Source organism: Aquarana catesbeiana, linkage group LG11 (assembly GCF_042186555.1).
Source record: "Aquarana catesbeiana isolate 2022-GZ linkage group LG11, ASM4218655v1, whole genome shotgun sequence".
Classification (NCBI taxonomy): Eukaryota; Metazoa; Chordata; class Amphibia; order Anura; family Ranidae; genus Aquarana; species Aquarana catesbeiana.
The window spans coordinates 78,636,810-78,663,091 of NC_133334.1; the positions used below are offsets into that span (position 1 = coordinate 78,636,810).

The 26,282-nt window shown below is 43.2% G+C and overlaps 1 protein-coding gene across 6 annotated transcripts in view; it reads right to left on the reverse strand.

The window, feature by feature from the left end:
- PPP6R3 (protein phosphatase 6 regulatory subunit 3) overlaps window positions 1-26,282 on the reverse strand; it is a 145,430-nt gene that overhangs the window by 41,889 nt on the left and 77,259 nt on the right. For all 6 annotated transcript variants that reach the window (XM_073604576.1, XM_073604575.1, XM_073604577.1 and 3 more), the window contains exons 11-15: window positions 25,747-25,899; window positions 7,696-7,842; window positions 7,547-7,611; window positions 7,206-7,321; window positions 3,249-3,334 (exon numbers count right to left, since the gene is read on the reverse strand). In XM_073604576.1, the coding sequence (XP_073460677.1) occupies window positions 3,249-3,334; window positions 7,206-7,321; window positions 7,547-7,611; window positions 7,696-7,842; window positions 25,747-25,899 (567 nt within the window). The remainder of the gene's footprint in view (window positions 1-3,248; window positions 3,335-7,205; window positions 7,322-7,546; window positions 7,612-7,695; window positions 7,843-25,746; window positions 25,900-26,282) is intronic.

A 26,282-nucleotide genomic window follows, 5' to 3' on the forward strand; every position in this document is an offset into this window, starting at 1 on the left:
CTCATGGGAGGTGTAGTTCTGCAACAGCTGGAGAGCTGTAGTTTGGAGATCCCTGATCCAAGCCCTTTCCTCTCCAGCCTGACTTTCCTGACACTTTCATGTGTAGGATTTCAGTTCTTTCATTCATGAAGGCAGAGGAAAGAGGGAGCAAGGGAGATAAGTACGTACTCGGACGTGTGTGTGTGTGTGTGTGTGTTCGTTCTGTAATAGGCCTTTTGCAACACGTACTCGGACGTGTGTGTGTGTGTGTGTGTTGTGTGTGTGTGGTGTGTGTGTGTGGTGTGTGTGTGTGTGTGTGTGTGTGTGTGTGTGTGTGTGTGTGTGTGTGTGTGTGTGTGTGTGTGTGTGTGTGTGTGTGTGTGTGTGTGTGTGTGTGTGTGTGTGTGTGTGTGTGTGTTCGTTCTGTAATAGGCCTTTTGCAACAGAACGTGAAAATGAGCCTGAAGCTCCACTTTGGATAGAAGAATGAAAATTATGTAAATGCAATTTTTTTTACCCATTAAGTCAAGTCACATACACATTTTATATGGAGTTGTAATAAATATTAAAATATTTATAAATATCCAAAAAGGTATCTTGGATAATATTAGAAAAAATTGGCAGCTATCCATTATACAGTGAAATAATAATTTGGACACATGAAAAATTTCTATACAAATAAGTTAACATTCTATTAAAGTTAGGTTGCATTGTATGTGGTAACATGATATCATTTATATTTTTCTATTTAGTCATCACTGCTCCTCTGTATGTCCTGAGGAAGCAATAGGAAACTGCATTGACCCATGAGGACTCTACATGAGATAATTACTGTGGTTAAATTGAGAATAATTTTGCAAGAGTATGTTGTAGTAGGTGAGTGCAGTGCAGAAAAATGAATATGTACAGAGATGTTTTTATGACCTTTTTTCGGTCTAAAGTGGTGTCATTTTTGATAATAAATTTGTGACATTTTAAAGGATACCATTTGTACTTCTTTCTGTGCCAGTAAAGTCCGACTTCATTATGTGTGATTTTTTTTTTTTTTTTTTTTTAGCAAAGTGTGTGTGCTTTTGATGGTGAATATTATTAGGATGTGGCACTGGAGTGGTCCTAAATAATATGGGTAATAATTTACTACTCTATTTGTAATTACATCTCGTCTCCATTATGCCTGCATTTACAGTGGTCACCTTACCTCAGGGTACTTTCCTCCATCAGTTCTCTCCTTCACAAATTAACCTCCATTCTCTTTCAACGTTTTACTAAACCCACATGTGTAAGAAAATTAAAGGGGATATTGATTCCATACAAACTGGAAAGGTCATAAGCGCCCTCAGAAGAGCCTGTCAGACAACCACTTGGTTACTATAGTTGTGGCGTCATGTCATTTAACATATCTCCTAACAAGACCAGGTCAGGGACAAAATCACATGACCGACCATTAACAATTAAAGCCGACTGAATGAGGCCTCTACAGACAGATAAATGAAACCGCAAATTCAATTGAGATACTAGATTCCAGCTACTTGAACTCAATACGGATCTCTGCTGCAGGAATGCAGTACTGTTCCCATTCATGTACAAACATCCCAAGAAACTTCTTTCCTGAAGAACTACATTTCTATGATCTGTTCAGCATTTCAGCTCTACTTGTATATTCCAATTACATTGGAACTCCTTGAAATGTGTGACAAGACACTTATTCTTTCCTACTTTCACAGGCCATTAGCACTGGTGCATCCATTCATCATAGATGTAGAGCTATCAAAGTGAAGCGCCGTACTGCAGTGTTAAAAAACAGGCCAACAATGATAAGCTAGGATGGAACATTTTCTTGCCAAGCTGTGGTGCAATTAACACCAAGTTATTTGTTGGCACCAGACCAGTTTAATATTTTCAAAAAAAAAGCATTTTTGAAATGGATTCCTGTCCAATGTCTTGTACATGCTATTCAATGCTGCAGGCAGCCTGGCCCACAGAACTACACAGTTTCTGCAGAAAACACTTCTGATCACTCATAGCCTTTGTGAGTGCATATACATATCCCATTTATTCCACAGGAGAAGGAATGAATAGAAAATGAAAATGCTATTGCGCTGACTGGAACCCAACCATCATTTAACAGGGCACATAAGAGGGCTACGAGAGTGGTAGGGAACACCAGGTAAAGTGGATGCAGCTCCTCTCAGATTAGTTCTTGAGATCCTAATGCACATAAAAAACAAAAAAACAAAAAAAAAAAAAACACATGTTTTGTGAAGGAGTAAATAAGTCCCAGGTGGCCTGGTTCTTCAAAAGGAAAATAGGATTTGACTTGAGAAGTGTCCAAAATGTTTTCAGTGGTGGATTTGTGGTTTCCAATGTGCCACAGAGTAGATTTGCTAAAATTGACAACAGATGAGTGTAAGATCTTATAGGGTGAAAGTAATTTAAAAAGAGTAATTGTACAAAAGTACTCAAGTTATCCCAGCTAACATTTTACTAGGTCAAAAAGGGTGTCAACCATTATAATGGTTTCAGAATCGTAACTAAAAATTAAACTTTGGAAATCAGAGGTGACCTCTAATTGGATTGTATATTAACCGTATTAGCACTTTAGAAATGCTAAGTACCTTGAGGCAGTGTTTAGGATACATTAGAAATTATGGATCAGTGTTTCTACTGCTGCACATTTTTGTTTCCTTTTTATTTGGCAGTAGATTAATAATGCTAGGACCAAACATGACAATAGTGACAATCTCATACTACATTCAACTGCAGAATTGATCAAAATTGATGAACTTAACAAGGGTTTGGATATTGTAAAATGATCTGGTTGCAGGTCACCTTGATCAGTTTTGGTGGTTTACATTCAAAAGCGGATTGAAATTATTGTACGTGACAAGCGACGCAGTGTATTTTAGTAAAAGAAAAGAAGCCCAAGTAGAGGGGGGGTTTCTAAAATACTGTTACATTCATCCTCATCCCAGTTTTGAAAGCTTATAAAACTATAATGTTACAAGGTTTGTTAAAACAGTATTATGGTATTATATTATTGCATGAACCAGGAAGAATTTTAATCGTATATTGATCCAAATAAAAAAAATAAAAGAAAAAGGAAAAAAAATAAAGTAAACATCCCTAGACATGACATAAATCAGCTGAAAGGACAATTTCAGAGCTCCATCTTTCAGGCAGTATTATGTGCCTGGTGCAAGGCTCCCTGCAGACTTGCGTTTGGAGGCTTAAACACGATGAACAATCAGACACGTAGAGCAGAAACCTACTAGATCTACAGTGTTCCTCTTGTTTGTTTCACTTAAGGAACTTGTGCAGAAAGTCTCCCATTTTTCCTGAGCTTCAGTTGGCAATTCTGCAATTTAGAAACATACATATTAAAGTATTTTTAAAGGTTAAAATTTAAAATTGCACTCATTTCCTCATTGAATTTAATTTCATTTATTTTTAGCCTACTCCTATTAATTTGAACAAGTTTGAAAAACACATGTTAAGAATTCCACAATTTGCTTGAACATTCACCACACCCAGTGAATATGCAACTGTTTGTGTCACATCACTCACAGAGCCTGCTGTCTAAACTACAGGAGGTGAGGGACAGCAATTCAGGAGGCACATTCAGTACAGGAAAACACCATGCCTGCTTGTAGGAAGCAGAGTACTATTTAATATGTAGTCCTTAGAAATTGAAAGTACGCTAAATGAATATGCAGAGCAGAAGCCACAAAGCATGCATACAGGCAATACTCACAATATGAAAAAGGGAGCTTTTCAAGTAATCTTACACTGGATTGTCAGAAAACTGTATTGCTATTACAATGCTAATGTTATATAAAAAAAAAAATTATATATGTATATATATATTAATGGCCGAAATGGTTGGCGCCCCAGAAATTTTTCCAGAAAAATCAGTATTTCTCACAGAAAAGTATTGCAGTAACACATGTTTTGCTATACACATGTTTATTCCCTTTGTGTGTATTGGGACAAAACAAAAAAAAAAAAAAAAACAAAAAAAAAAAAAAAAGGGAGGAAAAAAAGCAAATTGGACATAATGTCACAAAATTCCAAAAATGGGCTGGTCAAAATTCTTGGCACCCTTTCAAAATTGTGGATAAATAAGATTGTTTCAAGCATGTGATGCTCCTTTAAACTCACCTGGGGCAAGTAACAGGTGTGGGAAATATAAAAATCACACCTGAAAGATAAAAAAAAAAAAAAAAAAAAGGAGGAGTTCACTTAGTCTTTGCATTGTGTGTGCCACACTAAGCATGGACAACAGAAAGAGAAGAGAACTGTTTGAGGACTTGAGAACCAAAATTGTGGAAAAATATCAACAATTTTAGGGTTACAAGTCCATCTACAGAGATCTAGATTTGCCTTTGTCCACAGTGCGCAACATTATCAAGAAGTTTGCAACCCATGGCACTGTAGCTGATCTCTCTGGGCGTGGACGGAAGAGAAAAATTGATGAAAGGTTGCAACGCAGGATAGTCCGGATGGTGGATAAGCAGCCCCAAACAAGTTCCAAAGAAATTCAAGCTTTCCTGCAGGCTCAGCGAGCATCAGTGTCAGTGCAAATCAGTCGACATTAAAATGAAACGCTATGGCAGGAGACACAGAAGGACCCCACTGCTGACAGACATAAAAAAGCAAGACTACTTCTGGGAAAACGTCTTGTGGACAGATGAGACTAAGATAGAGCTTTTTGGTAAAGCACATCATTCTACTGTTTACCAAAAATGGAATGAGGCCTACAAAGAAAAGAACACAGTACCTACAGTGAAATATAGTGGAGGTTCAATGATGTTTTGGGGTTGTTTTGCTGCCTCTGGCACTGGGTGGCAAGGCATCATGAAATCTGAGGATTACCAAAGGATTTTGGGTCGCACTGTTGAGCCCAGTGTCAGAGAGCTGGGTTTGTGTCCGAGATCTTGGGTCTTCCAGCAGGACAATGACCCCAAACATACGTCAAAAAGCACCCAGAAATGGATGGCAACAAAGCGCTGGAGAGTTCTGAAGTGGCCAGCAATGAGTCCAGATCTAAATCCCATTGAACACCTGTGGAGAGATCTTAAAATTGCTGTTGGGAAAAGGCACCCTTCCAATAAGAGAGACCTGGAGCAGTTTGCAAAAGAGTGGTCCAAAATTCCAGGTGAGAGGTGTAAGAAGCTTATTGATGGTTATAGGAAGCGACTGATTTCAGTTATTTTTTCCAAAGGGTGTGCAACCAAATATTAAGTTAAGGGTGCCAAGAATTTTGACCAGCCCATTTTTAGAGTGGTGTGTGACATTATGTACAATTTGCTTTTTTCCCCCCTCCCTTTGTTTTGTTCCAATACACACAAAAGGGAATAAACATGTGTATAGCAAAACTGCAATACTTTTCTGTGAGAAATACTTTATTTTCTGGAAAAATTTCTGGGGTGCCAACAATTTTAGACATGATTAATTTTACACACACACACACACACACACACACATATATATATATATTCAAATAAAAGGTTTTCTTTTAGAAGATACTGGAGCACTACATTTTGCTTAATATTCGAATGCAACGATGCGGCCCTTTGCCTGCCTTTATCTGGCCCCTGGGGTACTATTCATCCCACTGATACGAGACACTATTCTGTCAACAAAAATGGGGCATAATTCATGCCACTGGCACCAACAATGGTGCACTAATCCTCTCCCTATTAAGAAAGACGAGGCACTGTTTACTCCCACTGATGCCAAAAAAATTTTCCATTCCGGCTGGCCAGTCTGGCCCCCCTAAAGTCCGATGGACAGTAAAACCCTGTTCTAATGGAAAGACATTTGTGGTTACTACTGTGTCTGCAGAGCTGCTGTAGTTGTTACCGAGGGGTATTGTGAACTGGATCTTTAACACATAATTTTGCAGATGCAACAGAACTGGTGAAATACATGCAAAGCTGGGTAGGAACACACAATTCTCAGGTGAGCAAAACAGTCTGGAATTATGGCAGAGCGCTCTTGAGTTAACGACAGGCGCACCCAGCACCACCAATAACTAAAAGGGCCTTTACAGTTGGACTGATCCTTTAGCATAATTTGACAATTCTTTGAAGCCCAAATAACGTGCAACCAGCTACTCTGATATATGAAGCTGTGAACAAGATAAGTGACTTCAAACAAACATCGTAGCTTGTTGTCTTTGGTCAATTACAGAGATGTTTTGGGCCAAATTAAGGGGATTGGTACTGTTAGGCTTGCAAAACTAGGTACCCACCTTCAATGCCCAACAGATACTTTATCATCTTGCAATTCAAATGTCTGCTTCATACTTACAAGTCTCAAAAAAAAAAAAAAAATTCCCCAAGAGCAAATTGGTAGGCTGTCTACTAGTGTCTAGTTTTAATTACGCATGGATGGTGCAAATATCTTCACTTCACAGTGCAGGGTCACGTGTAGTCATGCATAACACCTGTCAAGGGAATTTCTGAAACCTTTAAGAAATTGCTAAGCATATTTATAGGTTTTAGGTGTAGAATGCTAGCAAGAACACAAATATCTAAATTAGACCAGGATATTAAAAAAAGAAAGTATGGCCAAAGGTATTTCTGGTCACATAGTGCACAGAGGTGGACCAGGCACCTGACGATCCCTGAAGGATGCTGCAGATTCTTCAATCACTGCATGAGAGCAAAGATAGGAGATGTGGGCAGTGGGACAAAGTATTTTTACCCCCATTTAAATTTGACAGTCCCTTTAAAAAAGGAGAAATATAGCCAAAAGCTTTTTTGGCCACACTTCTCTTCTGGGTCACAGAAATGTACTTACTTTTGCTCTTCTGTGACCCAGAATCAGCAGACAGCGGGCTAAAGCCTGCTGTCGGCCGACACAGAGCTGGTCCATGCTTTGCAAGGATCAACTTTAAGGCCGGTATCCAACCATTTGCCTGACTAGTAGTGGGTTCAGCCACTCAGCATGCTGCTGAGAGCCTGAGCCAGCCACTCATGCCCCCTCCACAGTCCAGCGCTCCAGTGAGCTCTGGAGGGGCATAGCGAGCTGGTGATCGACAGTCACCACACTCTGCTCAGTGAAGACCAAGAATAAAAAGGTAATACGACTTCGGTTCTTGGTCTTCGAGCTGGCAGGGACAGCTGCAGCATTAGAATGATGCTGCATTCATATAGGAGCGTATGTATTTTTCATCTTAAAAAGGTGGCAAACAGAAAGAATTGAACAGAAGATCTACGTACCTTTAATAAGCTGATGTGCTAGTGTACTGTTTGGCCCCTTTTCAATGCTGTGAACTATGCAATTTGCTATTCTTGTTAAGTGTCCCATGTATCCACATCGTTGCCCGCCTTCAGACCTAAAGCACATTAAAAAACGCCAATATTACACTTTAGGCTTGATACTGTGAACTATTAAATCTATAAACTTTGTAAAGTTTAGTACTGTTGTCAGTCTCAGAATAAAGCACTCGACTCGCTTTAAAAAGGTAAGGAAACAAACAATTTAGAAGGGGGGGGGGGGGGGTAGTTGTTTGGGGGGAAAAAACAAAACAAAGAAAAAACCCAAAAAACCAAACACTTACTGTCTTTTTTCATTCAAGGCCCATGCTTCAAGTATTCTGTCTATTAAGTGGCATTTCAAAAAGAGCTACAAAACAAATATTGCATTGACCATTTAGTCACAATAGAAGAGAAAAATAATAATAAAAAAATTTGAAAGAGGAGAACCTACATGTCTTAATAAGATATGCTCTCCTACAGAGTTCTGTTCGCTGATCAAGCTGTCTGTACTGTCACCAGGACTAGCAAGAATCAAGGCAATGCAGATTTCAACTTGCGTGTGAAGGAAGTTATTCCAGGTGTATTTGAAAAACATATCCTTCAAAATAAAAAAAATAAAAAATAAAAACAACTTCAGTGGTTTATTAAGGTGAACATGAATGTCATTAAAACATGCCGTTCCATGAAAAGTTACTTCAACTTTAGTGCCACCTGCTGTTAAACCTTAGAGTGACTATTTAGATTCACGTTGGGCTATACTGCCACCAAATGGTCTTCACCAATAAACAGAGGCACAAAAAAAAAAAAAAAAAAAAAACAGTCAAGATGTCCATAGGCAGTCAGGTGGGCAAAAGCTACAGACAGGTCCTCAAAGGGGGACCAGAAACGGTCTGCAACTCAGACCACCTGAGGAACCAAATATAAGACAAGAGAAAACTTTTGGCGAAAATGGGGTTGGTGGGACTTTATATGAGGCAATGACACAGTCATTAGCCTCCATCCCTATAATATATACTTAACAGAGGGCGAGACTTTACATGAAGTATGCAAGGGACAGGGTAATATATTGTAACATGCATATCTATGAAGAGGACAGAGATACACATACATACAGTGGGGACAGAAAGTAGTAAGACCCCCTTAATTTTTTCACTTTGTTATATTGCAGCCATTTGCTAAAATCATTTAAGTTCATTTTTTCCTCATTAATGTACACACAGCACCCCATAGTGACAGAAAAACACAGAATTGTTGACATTTTTGCAGATTTATTAAAAAAGAATAACTGAAATAAATATCACACGGTCCTAAGTATTCAGACCCTTTGCTGCGACACTCATATTTAACTCAGGTGCTGTCCATTTCTTCTGATCGTCCTTGAGATGGTTCTACACCTTCATTTGAGTCCAGCTGTGTTTGATTATACCGATTGGACTTTATTAGGAAAGCCACACACCTGTCTATATAAGACCTTACAGCTCACAGTGCATGTCAGAGCAAATGAGAATCATGAGGTCAAAAGGAACTGCCTGAAGAAGAGCTCAGAGACAGAATTGTGGCAAGGCACAGATCTGGCCAAGGTTACAAAAAATTTCTGCTGCACTTAAGGTTCCTAAGAGCACAGTGGCCTCCATAATCCAAAAATGGAAGACGTTTAGGCGACCAGAACCCTTCCTAGACCAAACCAAACTGAGCTATCGGGGGAGAAGAGCCTAGGTGAGAGAGGTAAAGAAGAACCCAAAAGGGGGGCGTGGCCTGGACGGCGATGTGAGAGGACGTGATCGACCGGAGCTCCGCTAGTGGTAATCCTTATTCCCCCATCCTGCACCAAACACGGGCTAGATTCCTGCCCAAATTGTGGGTTCCAGCAGCGTAGACAAGCCGGAACATGTCCCCCCCTAAAAAAGGCGCAGCTGCCTCCTCGTCCTTAGACAAATACCGGAGGACGGAGCGAGGCACAGAGCAGCAAGATGGCGCCGCGCCAGCAGCACACGAGGCCCCTCACACAGACCCAGCAACAGACGGCACGGCCCAGGTGCTTGAAGCCATCTCGCTGTGCCAATCCACCCTGACGACCAAAATAGAGGAAGTAAAGGTGGACATATCTTTAATTAGGCACGACATGACAAAACTGAGGGAGAGAGTTACTGAGGCCGAGACCAGGATTGGACGTGCGGAGGACACACTATACCCCCTGCAACATTCCCATGATGATCTGCAGCGGCAGATGCAGCAACTGGCACAGAAGCATGATGACCTCGAGAACCGCTCCCGCAGATCCAACCTACGCTTCATTGGGCTGCCTGAGGGCTCAGAGGGCACAGATCCTGCCACCTTCCTTGAGCAGCTTCTGATTACAACATACGGCAGAGAAGCCTTCTCTACAACTTTCGTGGTGGAACGGGCCCACCGTATGCCTGCACGCCGCCCGCCTGAAGGAGCACCACCCCGCACCTTCATAGCCAAGCTGCTAAACTTCAGAGACCGAGATGCGGTGCTTCGATTGGCAAGAATCAAAGGCAACATTCCCTTCCAGGCAGGCTTCATCTCTGCATTCCCAGATTTTTCTGCTGAAGTGCAGAAGCAACGAGCGCGGTTCACAGAAGTCAAACGCCGCCTAAGAGCTCACCACATCAAGTACGCAATGCTCTTCCCAGCACGTTTACGCGTGGCAGGCGAAGACAGGGTGCACTTCTTTGAGGACCCCACCTTGGCTTCGGAGTGGCTAGACCAACAAGACGCCGCAAGAAATCGCCCAGCCTGACCACATCCCAGTCCTACCAAAATTGTAAGTGCCTTTTCTTCTTAACCTACTAAGTTAACTTTCTACCTGAACCCACTACCCTTGATCCTCCGTTGCCAACATGGCCTACCTCTTGAACCTGGACATTTACGTTTTATGCCCACAACGTATTTGCTTCCCTTCTCCTTATACTCAAACTTGCCAGGACCTGGAACCCGCCACCACTACGGCTCCTCCAAAGTACTGAGCACTTGCAAATCCACATTCCCGCTCACGCGGTGCGATTAACGGTTTGGTCTCAAGGGGACCCTCTTAATCTCAGGGACATGCCATTACCAAACACAAGGAACTATCCGATCCCTATTGCACCCCCCGAACACCGGACGCACCCCCCCATTGCTATCTCAGTACTCTGGACTCCAACCTTTTTGGTGCCAATATGGTAAGAGTCTATACCACAAAGGAGCATAGGCCCAGGCTTATGCAATATACCTCCGGTTTGAACCGCAGAGATTTCACGTTCTCCATCGTTGATTTAACATCCAGAACTTATTCGCACCCAAAGAGGGTTTTTTGTTTACTCTGCTGCCGGCGCTGCCAAATAGGCTTTCGCCGACAGTGGAATGTTTAAAAGTGCAGCAGTTTCTGATTGTTTGATAATGCAACGTAGCTGCACTAAGTTTGGGCTGGATGCCCCAGTCAAGTTTGGGAGACTGAGGGCAGGGAGGGGGGTTGTGGGAAATGTTTACTTTAGGAACAGGTTTGGTGTTGTTACATGCCTTCATATACCAGTACGTAACCAATGTCATATGGGAAAGGTGACAGAACTTAAAATTAATGTGTGTCTTCCCTTCATCCATGCGGGGTGTGGTGGCATGGGAGCCCTTACAATGATCCACGTCTATTCTATCATCATCTGTACTACACTGATATGGCCAACATAAAATTCCTCTCCTGGAATATTCGGGGGATCCGGGATAAAATTAAACGCACTGCGATTTTCAACAATCTTAAATCATACAGAGCTGACATCATAGTCCTTGTGGAAACCCATGTCACGGGTCACCTTCAGCATGCACTTAAACGTCCCTGGATTGGTTGGGCGTTCCATGCCACCCACACTCCGTATTCACGTGGAATTTCGATTTTAATAGCCAAAACAACCCCATTTACAGTCATTTCAGTGTGCACTGACCCTCAGGGGAGGTATATATTCCTGCACTGCACACTGAATGGTACGCAGTATTTAATAATGGCATTTTATATTCCTCCTCCATATAACTCCACTTTAATTACTGAGGGTTTGCTATACATGGCACAACACCCCAATATCCAATGTATTTGGCTAGGCGATTTTAATATGGTCCTAGAACCCCGTAAGGATAGATTACAATCACAACAAAGTACCCCTCATCCTGAAACCACTAGACTTGCACGCACGCTAGCAGAATTTTCATTAACCGATACCTGGAGATACAAACACCCAGACACCAAGGCCTACTCATGCTTTTCGGCGACACTCCACCATGTCCCGAATTGATCTCATCTTAATATCAAACAATTTAATCCCAAAGCTATCTGACTCAGGTTACCACACGAGATCCCTTTCGGATCACGCTCCATGTTGGGCCACACTACAACTAGTCCCCAAAACAGGACCCCACAGCTGGCGCCTACACCCTTTTTGGCTTACAACACTGAAAGACCAGGAGGACATACATGGGGAGTGGCAATACTTCTTCAAGACTAATAGGAACACTGCCCCTAAGGGTATGATATGGGAAACATTCAAACTCCATGCGCGCGCAGTTCTATCTTCCCGCATAAACAGAATCAAAAAAACTTCCAAAGCCCTTATGCTTCAAGCCTCTGACAAGCTAAACTTGCTCACTGGAGAGTTCCAAAACGACCCAACACAGGAAAAGGCATCTGCACTCAGAATGCAGACCCGCCTCGTAGACCAGTTACAGTTTGAAAAAGCTAAGCAAAAACTCTTCTTTGTGCGACAACGGATATTTGAACAAGGGGAACGCGCGGGAAAATTATTGGCGTATCTTGCTCGCCAAGATACAAACCCACCGGTAGTAGTCGCACTCTCGGGCCCCAATAATACCACATACTCAGACCCCCCCATGGTTGCGAAAGCTTTTCAAGCATACTTCGCTGATCTATACTCATCTAAGGTTCAGACCACCGCACAAGAAACGCAGGCCTTTCTCCATGATATCCCTTTTCCCCAACTATCAGAATCCCAACTCACCGACTTGGAGGCTCCCCTAACGTCGGATGAAGTGGCACTCGCCATAGCATCCCTCGCGCCCGCTAAAGCACCAGGTGGAGATGGGTTGCCCCTCGACTTTTACGCAGCCTACTCAGAGGTGCTCATCCCCGAATTGTTGACGCTTTACAACCATATATTTGAGTCTGGGTCTCTTCCTGAATCCCTACGCCAGGCAGTTATTATAGTGATTCCCAAACCAGGTAAGGACCCCCACCACATAGAATCCTATCGCCCTATCTCGCTCCTGCAAGCAGATATTAAAATTCTGGCCAAAATACTGGCCACGCGTCTTAATCAAAGCATTCTTTCCTTAATTCACCCGGATCAAACGGGGTTCATGCCCGGAAAAAATACGGCCATGAATCTACGGCGCCTATACATGAATATCGAGGCAGAGCATGAGAATGCGGGGGAGAGGGCGGTTGTGGCGCTGGACGCCGCAAAAGCCTTCGATTCAGTGGAATGGGGGTACCTTTGGGAATGTCTCGGGGGATTCGGGTTTGGACCCAACTTCATAAAATGGGTAAAACTGCTATATTTCTCCCCCTCGGCCAGGGTGGTGGTGAACGGGCACATGTCTGACTCATTCCCTTTGGGTCGTGGAACTCGGCAGGGATGCCCACTGTCCCCCCTACTATACGCCCTTGCGGTGGAACCCCTTGCCATCTCCCTTAGGTCAAACCCCAATGTGCGAGGGCTAAACAAGGGCCCTGTGTCAGAAAAACTAAGCTTATACGCAGATGACATGCTGCTATACCTAGAGGACACCGGCCCTTCCCTCCAAAAAGTTCTTGGGATCATTGGAGAGTTTGGGAAGCATTCGGGATTGAGCATGAACTGGTCCAAATCACAGACTCTCCCCCTCGACTTATCGCCCCCATCATCTGTTGCAGCGTCCCTCCCGTTACAAAGAGTCGCCTCCATTAAATACCTGGGTGTAACAATTACGAAAGACCCCTCTGAATACTTAGCTAACAACATTGAACCATTATTTCCCTATCTGAAATCCCGCACACAATCATGGGCGAGGCTCCCCCTAGGAGTAATGGGGAGAATTAACCTATTTAAAATGATACTCCTCCCAAAATTTCTTTATATGTTCTGGAACTCCCCAGTACTGATCCCGCTAACACTATTTAAAAAAATGGACAAAATTATTAACTCTTTCATATGGGGGTCTAGTAGACACAAATTGGCTTGGAACACGATTAAAAACCCCACCTCGTCGGGAGGTGCAGCCACACCAGATTTATACACCTACTATATAGCTGCACAACTATCGCACTTTTACCACATCCATAAGACTGACGAAACCAGATACCAAGCACTAGTATGCAAAAGGCCAAACAATGACATGTACTCTCCACTACAAGTTTTATTTAGAAAGGGGAACAAACAGCAGACAAAAACAGACCAACATTCAATGTTACTCCAACATCGCCACATATGGGAAAAGGCGATTAAAATGCTGGGTGACGATTTCTTCCATTCACACACACCCCTCTGGCACAACCCCCTCCTGGGAGAATTGAGGTCCTTACCCGGAGCCACCAGATGGGCAGCTAAGGGGATAGTATTCCTTTATCAGGTTGTCACCCTATTTGGTGTACGTCATTTTCAAACAATCAGCGAAGAATTCGACCTCCCCTCTAACATGCACTTCAGTTACTTGCAATTGAAACATGCACTACAGACGCAGTTCGCAAGTGGCTTTCCTAACTCCCAAATGGTCTCAGTAGTAGATGTAATCACAGGACCCAATCCAGAAAAACTCATATCTACCCTATACACCACACTAAGAAATAGAGAAACCGCCAGAATAATAGACAAGGCAAGATTCAAATGGGAAACAGACCTGGGTCAAATAGACATTAATGACTGGGAAGATATCCTAGAGAGCGTACGGAAATCCTCACCTAAGATATCTGAACGCCTGACCCAACTATACATCATTCATAGATCCTACCTTACGCCTGCCAGAATGGCCAAATTCTCCCCAAACCAAAACCTAAATTGTCCACGATGTCTGGGTACCCCATGCTCTTTCTTTCATCTGATCTGGTCTTGCCCAGTGATACAAGACTACTGGTCACAGATTGTGAAGTTCCTTCACGATCTCATGGGTTCACCCATACAGCTGGACCCCAAACTGTGCCTCCTGGGCCTAATTCCAGACACTATGGCCAGGCCCACGGCTACACTTATTAGTGAAACCCTTTTTAGCGCCAGGAAACTAATAGCCAAACACTGGCTAAGAGCTACCTCCCCCACCGTCCAGGACTGGCTGAGGGATGTGAACACATCCCTACCATATAAAAAAGTGCTATATAACCACAGAGGATGCCCAAAAAAATACTATAAAGTGTGGGGTAAATGGCTTGAAAACACAAACACATGCTCCACGTGACCAATAAGTAATAGCTGTACACCAGGAGTGGAGGTTGCTTTCATAGATACCTGAATTTAATCTCAAAGAATGTCTAGCCGGATGGAATGCTATAGCTTAATTGTATGCTCTAGATAAAGAATCACAACCGCATATACGCCTACATCTTCCTAAAAGGTATAAATGCAACATCAGAAATGTATGTTTAAATATAAATAATGTCTGTAGCTTACATGACTATGCCACCTATGATAATTGTATGGTGTGATTGACAACAATAAACTTGTTCTTTTTGGGAAAAAAAAAAAAAAAAAAAAGAAGAACCCAAAAGATCAGTGTGGCTGAGCTCTGAAGATACAGTCGGGAGATGGGAGAAAGTTGTAGAAAGTCAACCATCACTGCAGCCCTCCACCAGCCGGGGCTTTATGGCAGAGTGGCCCGACGAAAGTCTCTCCTCAGTGCAAGACACATGAAAGCCCGCATGGAGTTTGCTTAAAAAAAAAAACACCTGAAGGACTCCAAGATGGTGAGAAATAAGATTCTCTGGTCTGATGAGACCAAGATAGAACTTTTTGGCATTAATTCTAAACGGTATGTGTGGAGAAAACCAGGCACTGCTCATCACCTGTCCAATACAGTCCCAACAGTGAAGAATGGTGGTGGCAGCATCATGCTGTGGGGGCATTTTTCAGCTGCAGGGACAGGACGACTGGTTGCAATCGAGGGAAAGATGAATGTGGCCAAGTACAGGGATATCCTGGACGGAAACCTTCTCCAGAGTGCTCAGGACCCCAGACTGGGCCGAAGATTTACCTTCCAACAAGACAATGACCCTAAGCACACAGCTAAAATAAGGAAGGAGTGGCTTCACAACAACTCTGTGACCCAGTCAGAGCCCTGACTTAAACCTAATTGAGCATCTCTGGAGAGACCTAAAAATGGCTGTCCACCAACGTTTACCATCCAACCTGACAGAACTGGCAAGGATCTGCAAGGAGGAATGGCAGAGGATCCCCAAATCCAGGTGTGACAAACTTGTTGCATCTTTCCCAAAAAGACTCATGGCTGTATTAGATCAAAAGGGTACTTCTACTAAATACTGAGCAACAAAAGGTCTGAATACTTAGGACCATGTGATTTCAGTTTCTTTTTTAATAAATCTGCAAAAATGTCAACAATTGTGTTTTTCTGTCAATATGGGGTGCTGTGTGTACATTGAGGGAAAAAAAATGAACTTAAATGATTTTAGCAAATGGCTGCAATATAAGAGTGAAAAATTTAAGGGGGTCTGAATACTAAATATATCTCGAATCCTTAACATTAAAGAGATGAGAAAAACTAAACTAAAAACATTTATTTTACATGGATAAATGCACAATTCGGAACAGTCCATAAAAAATAGGTAAACACATAATGAATAATAATGGAGCCAAAGATCTATAGACTGGAAACATTTGTTACAGTAGACAATATCCTCATATGACACACGATTAGGACACATCTGTTGTCTCAACGTATTTTGCAACTTAACGTCGCTCGTGTCTCTGCAATGACATAGATGCGTTTCTAATTGATCCAGTATAATCACACATTGTCAAACAGAAACAAGGGGTCCAAACCCTGTTAGTACAAGTTGGGGTTTTGACCCCTTGTTTGACAATGTGTGAATATACTAGATCAATTAGAAATGCATATATGTCACTGCAGAGACAATACATGCTTGCTCCTGACGAGCAACATTAAGTCGAGAAACGCATTGAGCCAACAGATGTGTCCCAATCATATTTCTTATCAGCATATTGTCTACTGTACCAAATGTTTCCAGTCTATAGACCTTGGGTTCCATTATTATTCATTATGCGTTTACCTATTTTTAATGGACTGTTCCGAATTGTGCATTTATCCATGTAAAATAAGAGTTTTAGTTTATTTTCTCATCCCTCTTTAAATGTTAGGGATTAGACCCCGTTCACACTGGGGCGGTGGGGGCGTCGGCGGTAAAACGCTGCTATTTTTAGCGGTGGTATTCGGCCGCTAGCGGGGCGGTCTTAACCCCCACTAGCGGCCGAAAAAGGGTTACAACTGCCTGCAAAGCGGCGCTATGCCGGTGGTATAGCCACGCTGCCCCATTTATCTCAATGGACAGGAGCGATTTAGGAGCAGTGTATACACCGCTCCAAAGATGCTGTTTGCAGGAGTTTTTTTTCCTCCTACCAGCGCACCGCTCCAGTGTAAAAGCCCTCAGGCTTTCACATTGGAGACACAGCAATGGCAGTTTCAGGTCGGTTTGCAGGCACCCCAGTGTGAAAGGGGCCTTATGTGTATATATGAGTTTTACTAAAAATGAAAGATCGTTATCTAGGAATTAATAATGTGCTATGAAATACTGTACATCAGACAGGTTTATTACAATAATTTGATTACCTGCCCCTTACATACCTCATGTAAAGTCCCGCCCTCTCAGACATCTATATACATACATATACACACACACACACACACACACACACACACACACACACACACACACACCCCTTTTAAAAGCGCTAATTAATATAAGACCAAAAAAAGGTCAATATACTTTAATACACTAGTGGGTGTTCAGGGATATATGTATATGAATGACAAGAGAAGCTGCCAATAACCACGCTGAGGCCAGAGGGGACAACTTGATGGCCAAGACCATGAAAGTAGAGCACCACCAGTGTTAAATACCTTCACGAAGGAACACAGCCTGAATGAGGGAATTTCCTGCCTACTGCCAAAGTGCCAAGGAGTAGCCATTGAGCTTATGATTATTATACAGGATTTATATAGCGCCAACAGTTTGCACAGTGCTTAACAAAATGAAGAAAGACATTAAATTACATTAAAATTTGGAACAAGAGGAATCAGAGGGCCCTGCTAGCTAGAGCTTACAATCTAGGAGGGAGGGTCAATTGATACAAAAGTTAATAGCTGTGGGGGATGAGCTGATGGAGAACGTAAAACCGTGTGTTAGAAACAGGATACGTTTTTTAAAGAGAAGGGTTTTCAGGGATCGTCTAAAGATGGCTAGATAAGGGGACTGTCGGACAGACTGGGGTAGAGAGTTCCAAAGGATGGGAGCAGCTCTGGAGAAATCCTGTAGACGAGCATGGGAGGTGACAATGAAGCTAGAGAGCAGGAGGTCTTGGGAGGACCGAAGGGAGCGCCTTGGTTGGTATTTTGAGACTAGGTTAGTGTAGCTGGGGGCAGAGTTGGACGGCTTTGTAAATTATCTAGTTCTGTTGAATTGTATTCGTTGGGTGAGTGGAAGCCAATGCAGGGATTGGCAGAGAGGGGTGGGGGACACTGATTGGTTGGTAAGTTGGATGAGTCTTGCAGCAGCATTCATCATGGACTGAAGGGGGGAAAGTCCAATGAAGAGTGAGTTGCAATAGTTGAAGCGAGAGATGACCAGGGAGTGAATTAGAAGCTTGGTGGTGTCATTGGTTAAAAAGGAGTATTCTAGAGACGTTGCGAAGACTAAGGCGGCATGATTTGGACAGGGATTGGATGTGGGCTTGAAAGGACAGTTCAGAGTCTAGGGTTATCCCTAGCACCCTGGCATGAGGTGACGGATTGATAGTTGTGCCATTGATCTTGACAGAGAAGTCAGGGGAAGGGGCACGTGGGGGAGGAAATATTATGAGCTTAGGTTTAGATAGATTCAGTTTGAGGAAGTGGTGTGACATCCAGGCTGATATGTCTGTTAGTAAATCAGTGATGTGTGAGGAGACTGATGGGGTGAGCTGGGGGGTAGAGAGATAGATTTGGGTGTCAGTATATAAATGACAGTGGAAGCCATGGGAGGCCATCAGCTGACCCAGGGAGAATGAAGATCGAGAATAGTAGCAGTCCAAGGACAGAACCTGGGGAGGACAGAACCTGGGGAGGACCCCCCCAAACGGTAAGAGGTGTTGGAAAGGAGGAAGTAAGAGTTGTAAGCGACACTGAAGGTGCGGTGAGATAGGCAAGATTCAAACCAACAGAGCACAGCCATGGATATCAAGCAAATTGAGTTTGAGGAGGAGGGGGTGATCAACTGCATCAAAGGCAGCGGAGAGGTCCAAGAGTAAGAGTACGGAATAATGACCATTGGTTTTAGCTGTTAGTAGTTTGAGTTTTAGGAGATCAATTTCTGTGGAGTGCTGTGGACAAAATGCACAGCATGATGTGTTTAGATGAAGTTTGAGATTCACAGCCTTGCTCATCAGTGATAGGTAGCTATTCGAATAAATATGCAACACCCCAGCTTAGTCTTGCAGATGTCAGGGATGCAAAAAAAAAAATCTAACACAAAATGGGATTTTTGAACTCACCATAAAATCCATTCCTCCGAATTAATCGAACAACACATCGCCTCCTTAATCTTGACCATTGGGTTATATCGCTTCTGCAGGAGTAGGACTAGGCAGAACAAAAACTTGGCTAAGCCCCATAAGCCGTCCTCAGTCAGTATATAAACCCCTCCCTACTCTAGGTATTCAGTTTAGTAGCAAGCAGTATTAGAAGTATCAAAAACTCCATAGAGGGGTGGGTGCTGTGTCCGTCAATGAACTCGGAGAAATGGATTTCACGGCGAGTACAAAAATCCCATTTTCTCCTTAGTTTGATGGACACAGCACCTCCTTAATCTTGACCAGTGGGACATCCAAAAGCAGTGCCAAAAAAAAAAAAATAAGGGTTGTGGAAAATAACCCAAGGCTAAAACACAAGAGCCCTACTAACCAGGAAACAGGACCCATAACCGGATTACAGGAGCCCCATCTGAAATCAAAATTTAAACAAAAAACACACCTCAAGAGGGAACCCCCTCTTTAAACAGCAGCCTGCAAAACCTTATGGCCAAAAGAAGCATCCACAGATGCCAAAATATCTACTTTATAGAATTTAGTGAAGGTATACACTGATGACCAAGTGGCGGCCTTGCAAACCTGCGATACTGACTCTTGAGAAACAGAAGGCCGAAGAAGTACTAAGCGCCCGAGTAGATTGCGCCGTGGCAGGGAAAGGAGGTACCCGACCTTTAATAGAATAGGCATGAGTTACCGTCTGGCTACCATCTCCAAATGGATCAGACAGACAAAGAAGTGGCCAACCCTTTCCTTGGTTCTTGTGTAACCACAAAAAGCAAGTCTGACCTCCGAAAGGACTCCGTGACTGCCAGATACACACAAATCCCACGAACAACATCCAAGGTATGCAAACCAAAATCCTTGGGATGAGCTGGCTTGGGACACAAGGATGGCAACACAATGTCCTCATTTAAATGGAAGTCCAAGACCACTTTAGGTAGGAACGATGGACAGGGACGAAGAACCACCGTATCTGTCTGCAGTTCCAGGAGCCGGAAATTATTTCTTATGGGCCGAGAAGGAAGGCCCATGTTTACAAGGCCCCTTTTCCTTCTTAAACTGTGGAAGGAAGGTACTCTTCCCCCCTGTGACACCCTTAGTGATGTTATCCAGGGCAGCCACAAATAGGTGATCGCCTTGAAAACGGCAATGAGAGCTTTCTTGGAGGCTTGGTCTTCCGACCAGCTCTTAAGCCATAGCACGTGTTAACTACTACCACAGAAACAGAGTTTGGACAGCATGGGAGCCTCACTCAAAGATGCATCACATATCAACATAAGCAGCAGGAACCTGCTCATTACCCAGACCTTGGCGCAAAAGCTTGGCCCATTTGGTTAAAGTCTGAGATACCAGGGCCGAGGCCAGGACCAGTCGCCTGCTGAACCTGTCACAGAAAACATGGTGCACGCCGCAGACTCCACTTTCCTGTCGGCCATGTCTTTAAAGGACGGGGAATTCTCTACTGGAATCATGGCTGCTTTATTCAACCTGGAAACCAGGGGGTCCATCACTGGTGGACTGGTCCACTTTTTTAAAAATAGATTCCTCAAAGGAGTAACATACTGCAAATAGTTTAGGGACCATCAAAAAGGTCGCTTTTTTTGCCCCCACTCCTTATAGACAAACTTGTCAAAATATGGCAGATAATGAAACCCCTTAGCTGCACGAGGTGCCGCGTGTGCATCAAAAGGGACAGATACATGCTCCATTTTGAAAGTCTCGCACACCACAGTAACAAGTGCGTCCACCAGTGTTTTTTTCCTTTGCTGCTGCAACCGTGGAGCAGCAAAGGAAAAAACCACCTTTTACCCAAGGTACTTGCTAGTAAACAGAAGGGAACCCCAGGGACTCACCACTACCAGACTGGAGAACGCCAAATTGGAACACTCAGCAAGCCAGTGTCTCGCCTAAGTATGTATCCCGGGACTAAGGGAAAATGGGTGCCGTGACGTCACAGACTACACCAACATGGCCGCTGGCCAAAGACCAAGAGTAAGGGAAAGTGGTTGCCAAACACTGCCAAATCGTTCAGTCCACAGAAGCCTCCGCTGCACTCCCTGCATTAGAACCCCCTCCAGGTACTGTACCCACACTGGCACACAAGCCCCCCCCCCCACCCGGAACATCCACAGAGGCAGAATGGAGGGGAGAGCCTCGGCACTGGGACCCCCACCAGACTCCAGGAACTGCAGTCCTTACTAACAAGGCAGCACACACAGCAGCATACGAGTCCCCCCTCAGTGAACATTCGCAGAGGGGGGATGGAGGGGAGATAGGGGGGAACCCAGTTTAACTGAGAGATCCAGCAGGCAGGTCCGAACATCCCTGGAGAGTACCCGTGTCCACTCCAACACTGCACAGGAGAGAGGACTGTACTTGCCCTCTTCCACGGGTGCGGGGTATTGCTCCACACAGCACCCTCGCAAATTAAGTGAGGGTCTATTGGCCAGGGGGACATTGCGACTCAGACCAGGGTCCAGTCATATGCGACCCTGCAAACTTAACTCAGACAAGCTCCATCCATTGAGGCTATGCCGCGGCTGACCTAGCACATAGCTGCGGTCTGCACGCACTCGCTGGCTGGACTGGGGAGAACATTGAGTCTAGATTATCCTGCCCGTCACCCAGCAGGGCAGTTGATTATAGATCTCCCAGGAGAAAAAGATAAATTGCTAGGACCAAAAGATCCTAGCAAGGAGCTAGGTCCTGACTAGACAGAAAAAAAAAAAAAATGAATAAGCTAAATACCTAGATCAGGTAGGGGGTTATATACTGACTGAGGGTGGCCCATGAGGCGTAGCCAAGTTTATGTTTTGCCTAGTCCTACTCCTGCAGAGGGGATATAACCCAATGGTCAATATTAAGGAGGCGCTGTGTCCATCGATAAACTAAGAAATTATAGCAGAGGTCTACCAAGCACTAGCAATTGGGATGCCAGAAAGGGGCACTAGGGTGAATACAAGGCACAAAGAGCAGACTGGTAGCAGGTGCCTCCTAAAGAAGCTGAGGATCCTGGAGATTCTGCCTTACCCGATGGAATGTGAGGGCAACTCAGATGAAAAATACACTAAGGGTCCCACCCCCCTGGAAATTCAAAGTAAAAGGTCCCCAGGACCACCAAGCGAAGATGAACTGAGGTCATCTGTGGCAGGACTGTTTTCGCTATATCTAAGTGAAGCCATGTTGCTGTAAAGCAACTAGACCCAAAGAAGCTGGCCACTGCAGAAGGGCAGTGAAAAGGGCAGAAGGTGCTTCTTTCATACTGAATGGCAGAAAAGAACAGATTGCATGCATCAATACACCAATTAGATGACATGAGCATTTGCCCCCCCATCCTTAATCTGTAGCATGGTAAACTGGCAGCAGTGGGAAATTTGAAAATGTGCCCGTCAGTGCAAAGTCAGGTAGCTCCCAGTGGTTCAGCCTGACTGGCCTCTTACAAACCTCCTGAAGGTGCCAATATAGCCCCACTGTATCCAAATAACTGTGTCCCCAATGGATAAATACTGACCTGCCCTGCTGCTTGTCTTCAGTCTGGGCTTAGCTGGTGCAAAAATCTCCAGCACCATCTGACACTTCCAGGATTGTCGAATGCTTGGTACCCAATGCACTCTGTGGTTCCACCCACAAGTTATTACTAATAAAGTTGGGCAAGTCCCAAAAAATATACAGAGCTGAAAAAACCCTCAGTGACCCCGGTCACGTAAAATATACATATCTCAAAACACAATATCCAAAAACATAGGATGTGAACCCCAATAACCACACATGTATACATGACCAAAATATGAAGTTCAAACAAAGCAAACATGATTGATGAATATTCTTCATCCCCTTTTGCGCAAGCAAATCAGGTTTCCTTTTTCATACAATTGTGTCGAAAGCACCATCGCTTATAGAGACCCTCACATATGTTGCAAAACTCTCAAGCATGACACATCCCTCGGACGACCTCAATCATGCAGCTGTCGGATCCTCCATGTAGCTTATTTATACTTGATGAGAACGTATCAAACACTGAAAAGTAACCAAACAAAACACCATACTGGTCTATTATGGAGTTTTTTTTTTTTAGCCTCTGAGTATAGTTGCTTATTAAATTGATTCCTTTAATAGTATTACACTGCAAGAGCCGGTTCCCACTGGTTCAATGCAGTGCAAATCACATGTGATCTTTGTGCGATTTCAGCCAGAGATAATATTGCTGAATTTGCATCGCATTCGGACCAAACACACACGGGACCTTTTTTGGTCCACAGAAGAAATCGGATTGCATGGGTGTGAACACCATCATTAACTTTTGACACTCCCAGCAGTTCGCATAGGGCAGTGTGAACTGCCGCCAGGAGACACGCGATGCGGGAACATGCAGTGCATTCGCTGAACCGAGCCTGAAGATTTGTTTTATTTTGAGTTTGGCAACAAATATTAGTGAGGTTAGGTCTATATAAGCAGTGATTGTGCTACTCTTGGGCTTTTTTTTTTTTTTTTTTTTTTTACACATTTTAAGAAAAAAGGAAACCCGATTTGTTTGCACACATGTAGATAAAGATTAATCATTCACATTTATATTGTTTGAACTGCATTTTTAGTTATTCACAGTATTAGACATATACTTGTGTGGTTATAGGGCTTCACATCTGTTTTGGAGGTTCATTGTGTTTTGAAATATACACTTAATGGCCACTTTTAGGTACGCCTGTTCAATTGCTTGGTAACACAAATTGTTAACCAGCCAATCACATGGCAGAAACTCACTGTATTTAGGCATCTAGACATTGTGAAGACGACTTGAAGTTCAAACCAAGCATCAGAATGGAGAAGAAATGGGATTTAAATAGACTGACTGTGGCATGTTTGTTGGCGTCAGACAGGCTGGTCTATTTCAAAAACTGCTGATCTACTGGGATTTTAACACAACCATCTCTCGGGTTTACAGAGAATGGTCAGAAAAAAATAAATAAAATAATATCCAGCGAGTGGCAGTTGTGTGGACGAAAATGCCATTTTGATGTCAGAGGAGAATGGGCAGACTGGTTAGAGATGATAGAAAGGCAACAGTAATTCAAAAACCCACTTGTTACAACCAAGGATATTTTCTTGCACCCTTTGGGCCCCTTAGTACCAACTGAACATCCTTTAAATGCCACGGCCTACCCGAGTAGTGTTGCTGACCATGGCCATCCCTTTATGACTACCGTGTACCCATCTTCTGATGGCTCCTTCCTGCAGGATAATGCACAAGGTCACAAAGCTCAAATCATCTCATCACTGGTTTCTTGAACATGATAATGAGATCACTGTACTCCAATGGCCTCCACAGTCACCAGATCTCAATCAAATAGCGCACCTTTGGGATGTGGTGGAATTTGCATCATAGATGTGCAACTGACACGTGCAGCAACTGCGAGATGCTATCATGTCAAATTGGATCAAAATCTGAGAAGGTTTCCAAAATTTTGTTTAATTTATGCCACAAAGAATTAAAGCAGTTCTAAAGGCAAAAGGGGGTCCAACCCAGTACTAACAAGGTGTACCTAATAAAGTGGCCAGTGTGTATATGTACAAGTATATCTTGTGCAACAAGGATCACGGAGGGGTTTTTTTTTCAGCTCTGTATATTTTTGGGGCTAGCCTGAATTTATCAATACCGGTCATAAGGGAATTTTTAATACAACAGCTTATACATTTGGTGGTTCTTCATTTTCACTTTTATGATATTTGGAGTTACTGTTTTGGTTGGAGAGTGACAAGCAATTACATTTATGGGGGAGATTTGGATGGTGCACACCAAAAGCATGGAGTGGGTGGTATAATACATGAATCACTACTGTTCCCTGTAGTGATACAGTGGCCGAAGGGAAGAACTAAAAGCATGCAAAAAGGGGACCAGGTATCCGACACCACCAGAAAATATTGAATGCAGAAAACACTGGCTAGCTAAACTTTGCAACAGGGCCAAGATTAGCAGCACTAGAATAAGGACAGCAACTATTCATTTTTTTCTTTCACAAGTAACACACTAAGAACAAAAGCTACAGTCATTTGCTAACATTTTTAAATTGGAACTTCACTTTAAAAAGGGAAGTTCTGCTCATCCTTCTCCATCACCTCCTCTCTCAACATTGGTAATATTTTTTCCCCTGGGAATGGGTACAGATTTCTGACAGGTGCATGCTCCCACTTCCACGCTACCTAGGCAAGCAGAGCAGAAGTTTCTAATCATGTGACAGCCAATCACGGTGTTCACACGATCATAAACCCTGCCCCGCCTCCCATCATCCTAAACACCTTAAAGGGTCGGGAGGCTAAAATACCCCCCCCATGTTTATCCCGGCCCTTGTCCTTCCTTTCCTCCTTCCCTTTCCCATCCCTGACTCTCCCATTACACTGTTAGCTTTTTGGCACAGAATTTGTGGCTCAAATTGATATTATTGCATGCATTTGTGTGTCTTTGAAAAGGAAAAAAGGAAAAAACAAAAACAAAAACAAAACAAAAACAAAACTATATAGTATATACCAGGAGACATGTAGGTAGAAAGGGCTAAAATGACCAAGACAATGATACCTACATCAAGTGACAGTTACATTTAAAGCTATGCACTAGGTGCCTTTGAACAGGCAGAGATCAAAGCATGTAAGCATTGTTAAAATTGCATTCAGCTCAATACATCTTAATATTTTCATTAAACACAAAACTAATGGACACTTACCAGAATGACTCCTATAGTGTTTAGCTCAATTAACTCTATATTAATGCTGTGCGTATTTGTCTGCAGTAAACTTGCTATCAATCTGATAACATGTAACCGAGTATTTCCTACAGGAGGATCTAGGACTCCCCAAGTTGTCTTCATGACATCAGTCTTAAAAAGGAGAGAAAAAAAAAAAAAAAGCACATTTAAAATTCACTTGCACACAAATTGTGTACTCTGCACAAAACACTAAGTTCATGTGAAGTACTCTGGAGATGATAAAGAACGCTAGAGTGAGCTGATGTACAGCTGTGCTCATAAGTTTACATACCCTGGCAGAATTTATGATTTCTTGGTCATCAGAGAATATGAATGAAACTTTTTTCACTCATGGTTAGTGTTTGGCTGAAGCCATTTATCATCAACTATGTTTACCCTTTAAATCATGACAACAGGAACTACCCAAATAACCCTGATCAAAAGGTTACATACCCTGGTGATTTTCGCCTCATAACATGCACACAAGTTGACAAAAAGGGGTTTGAATGGCTATT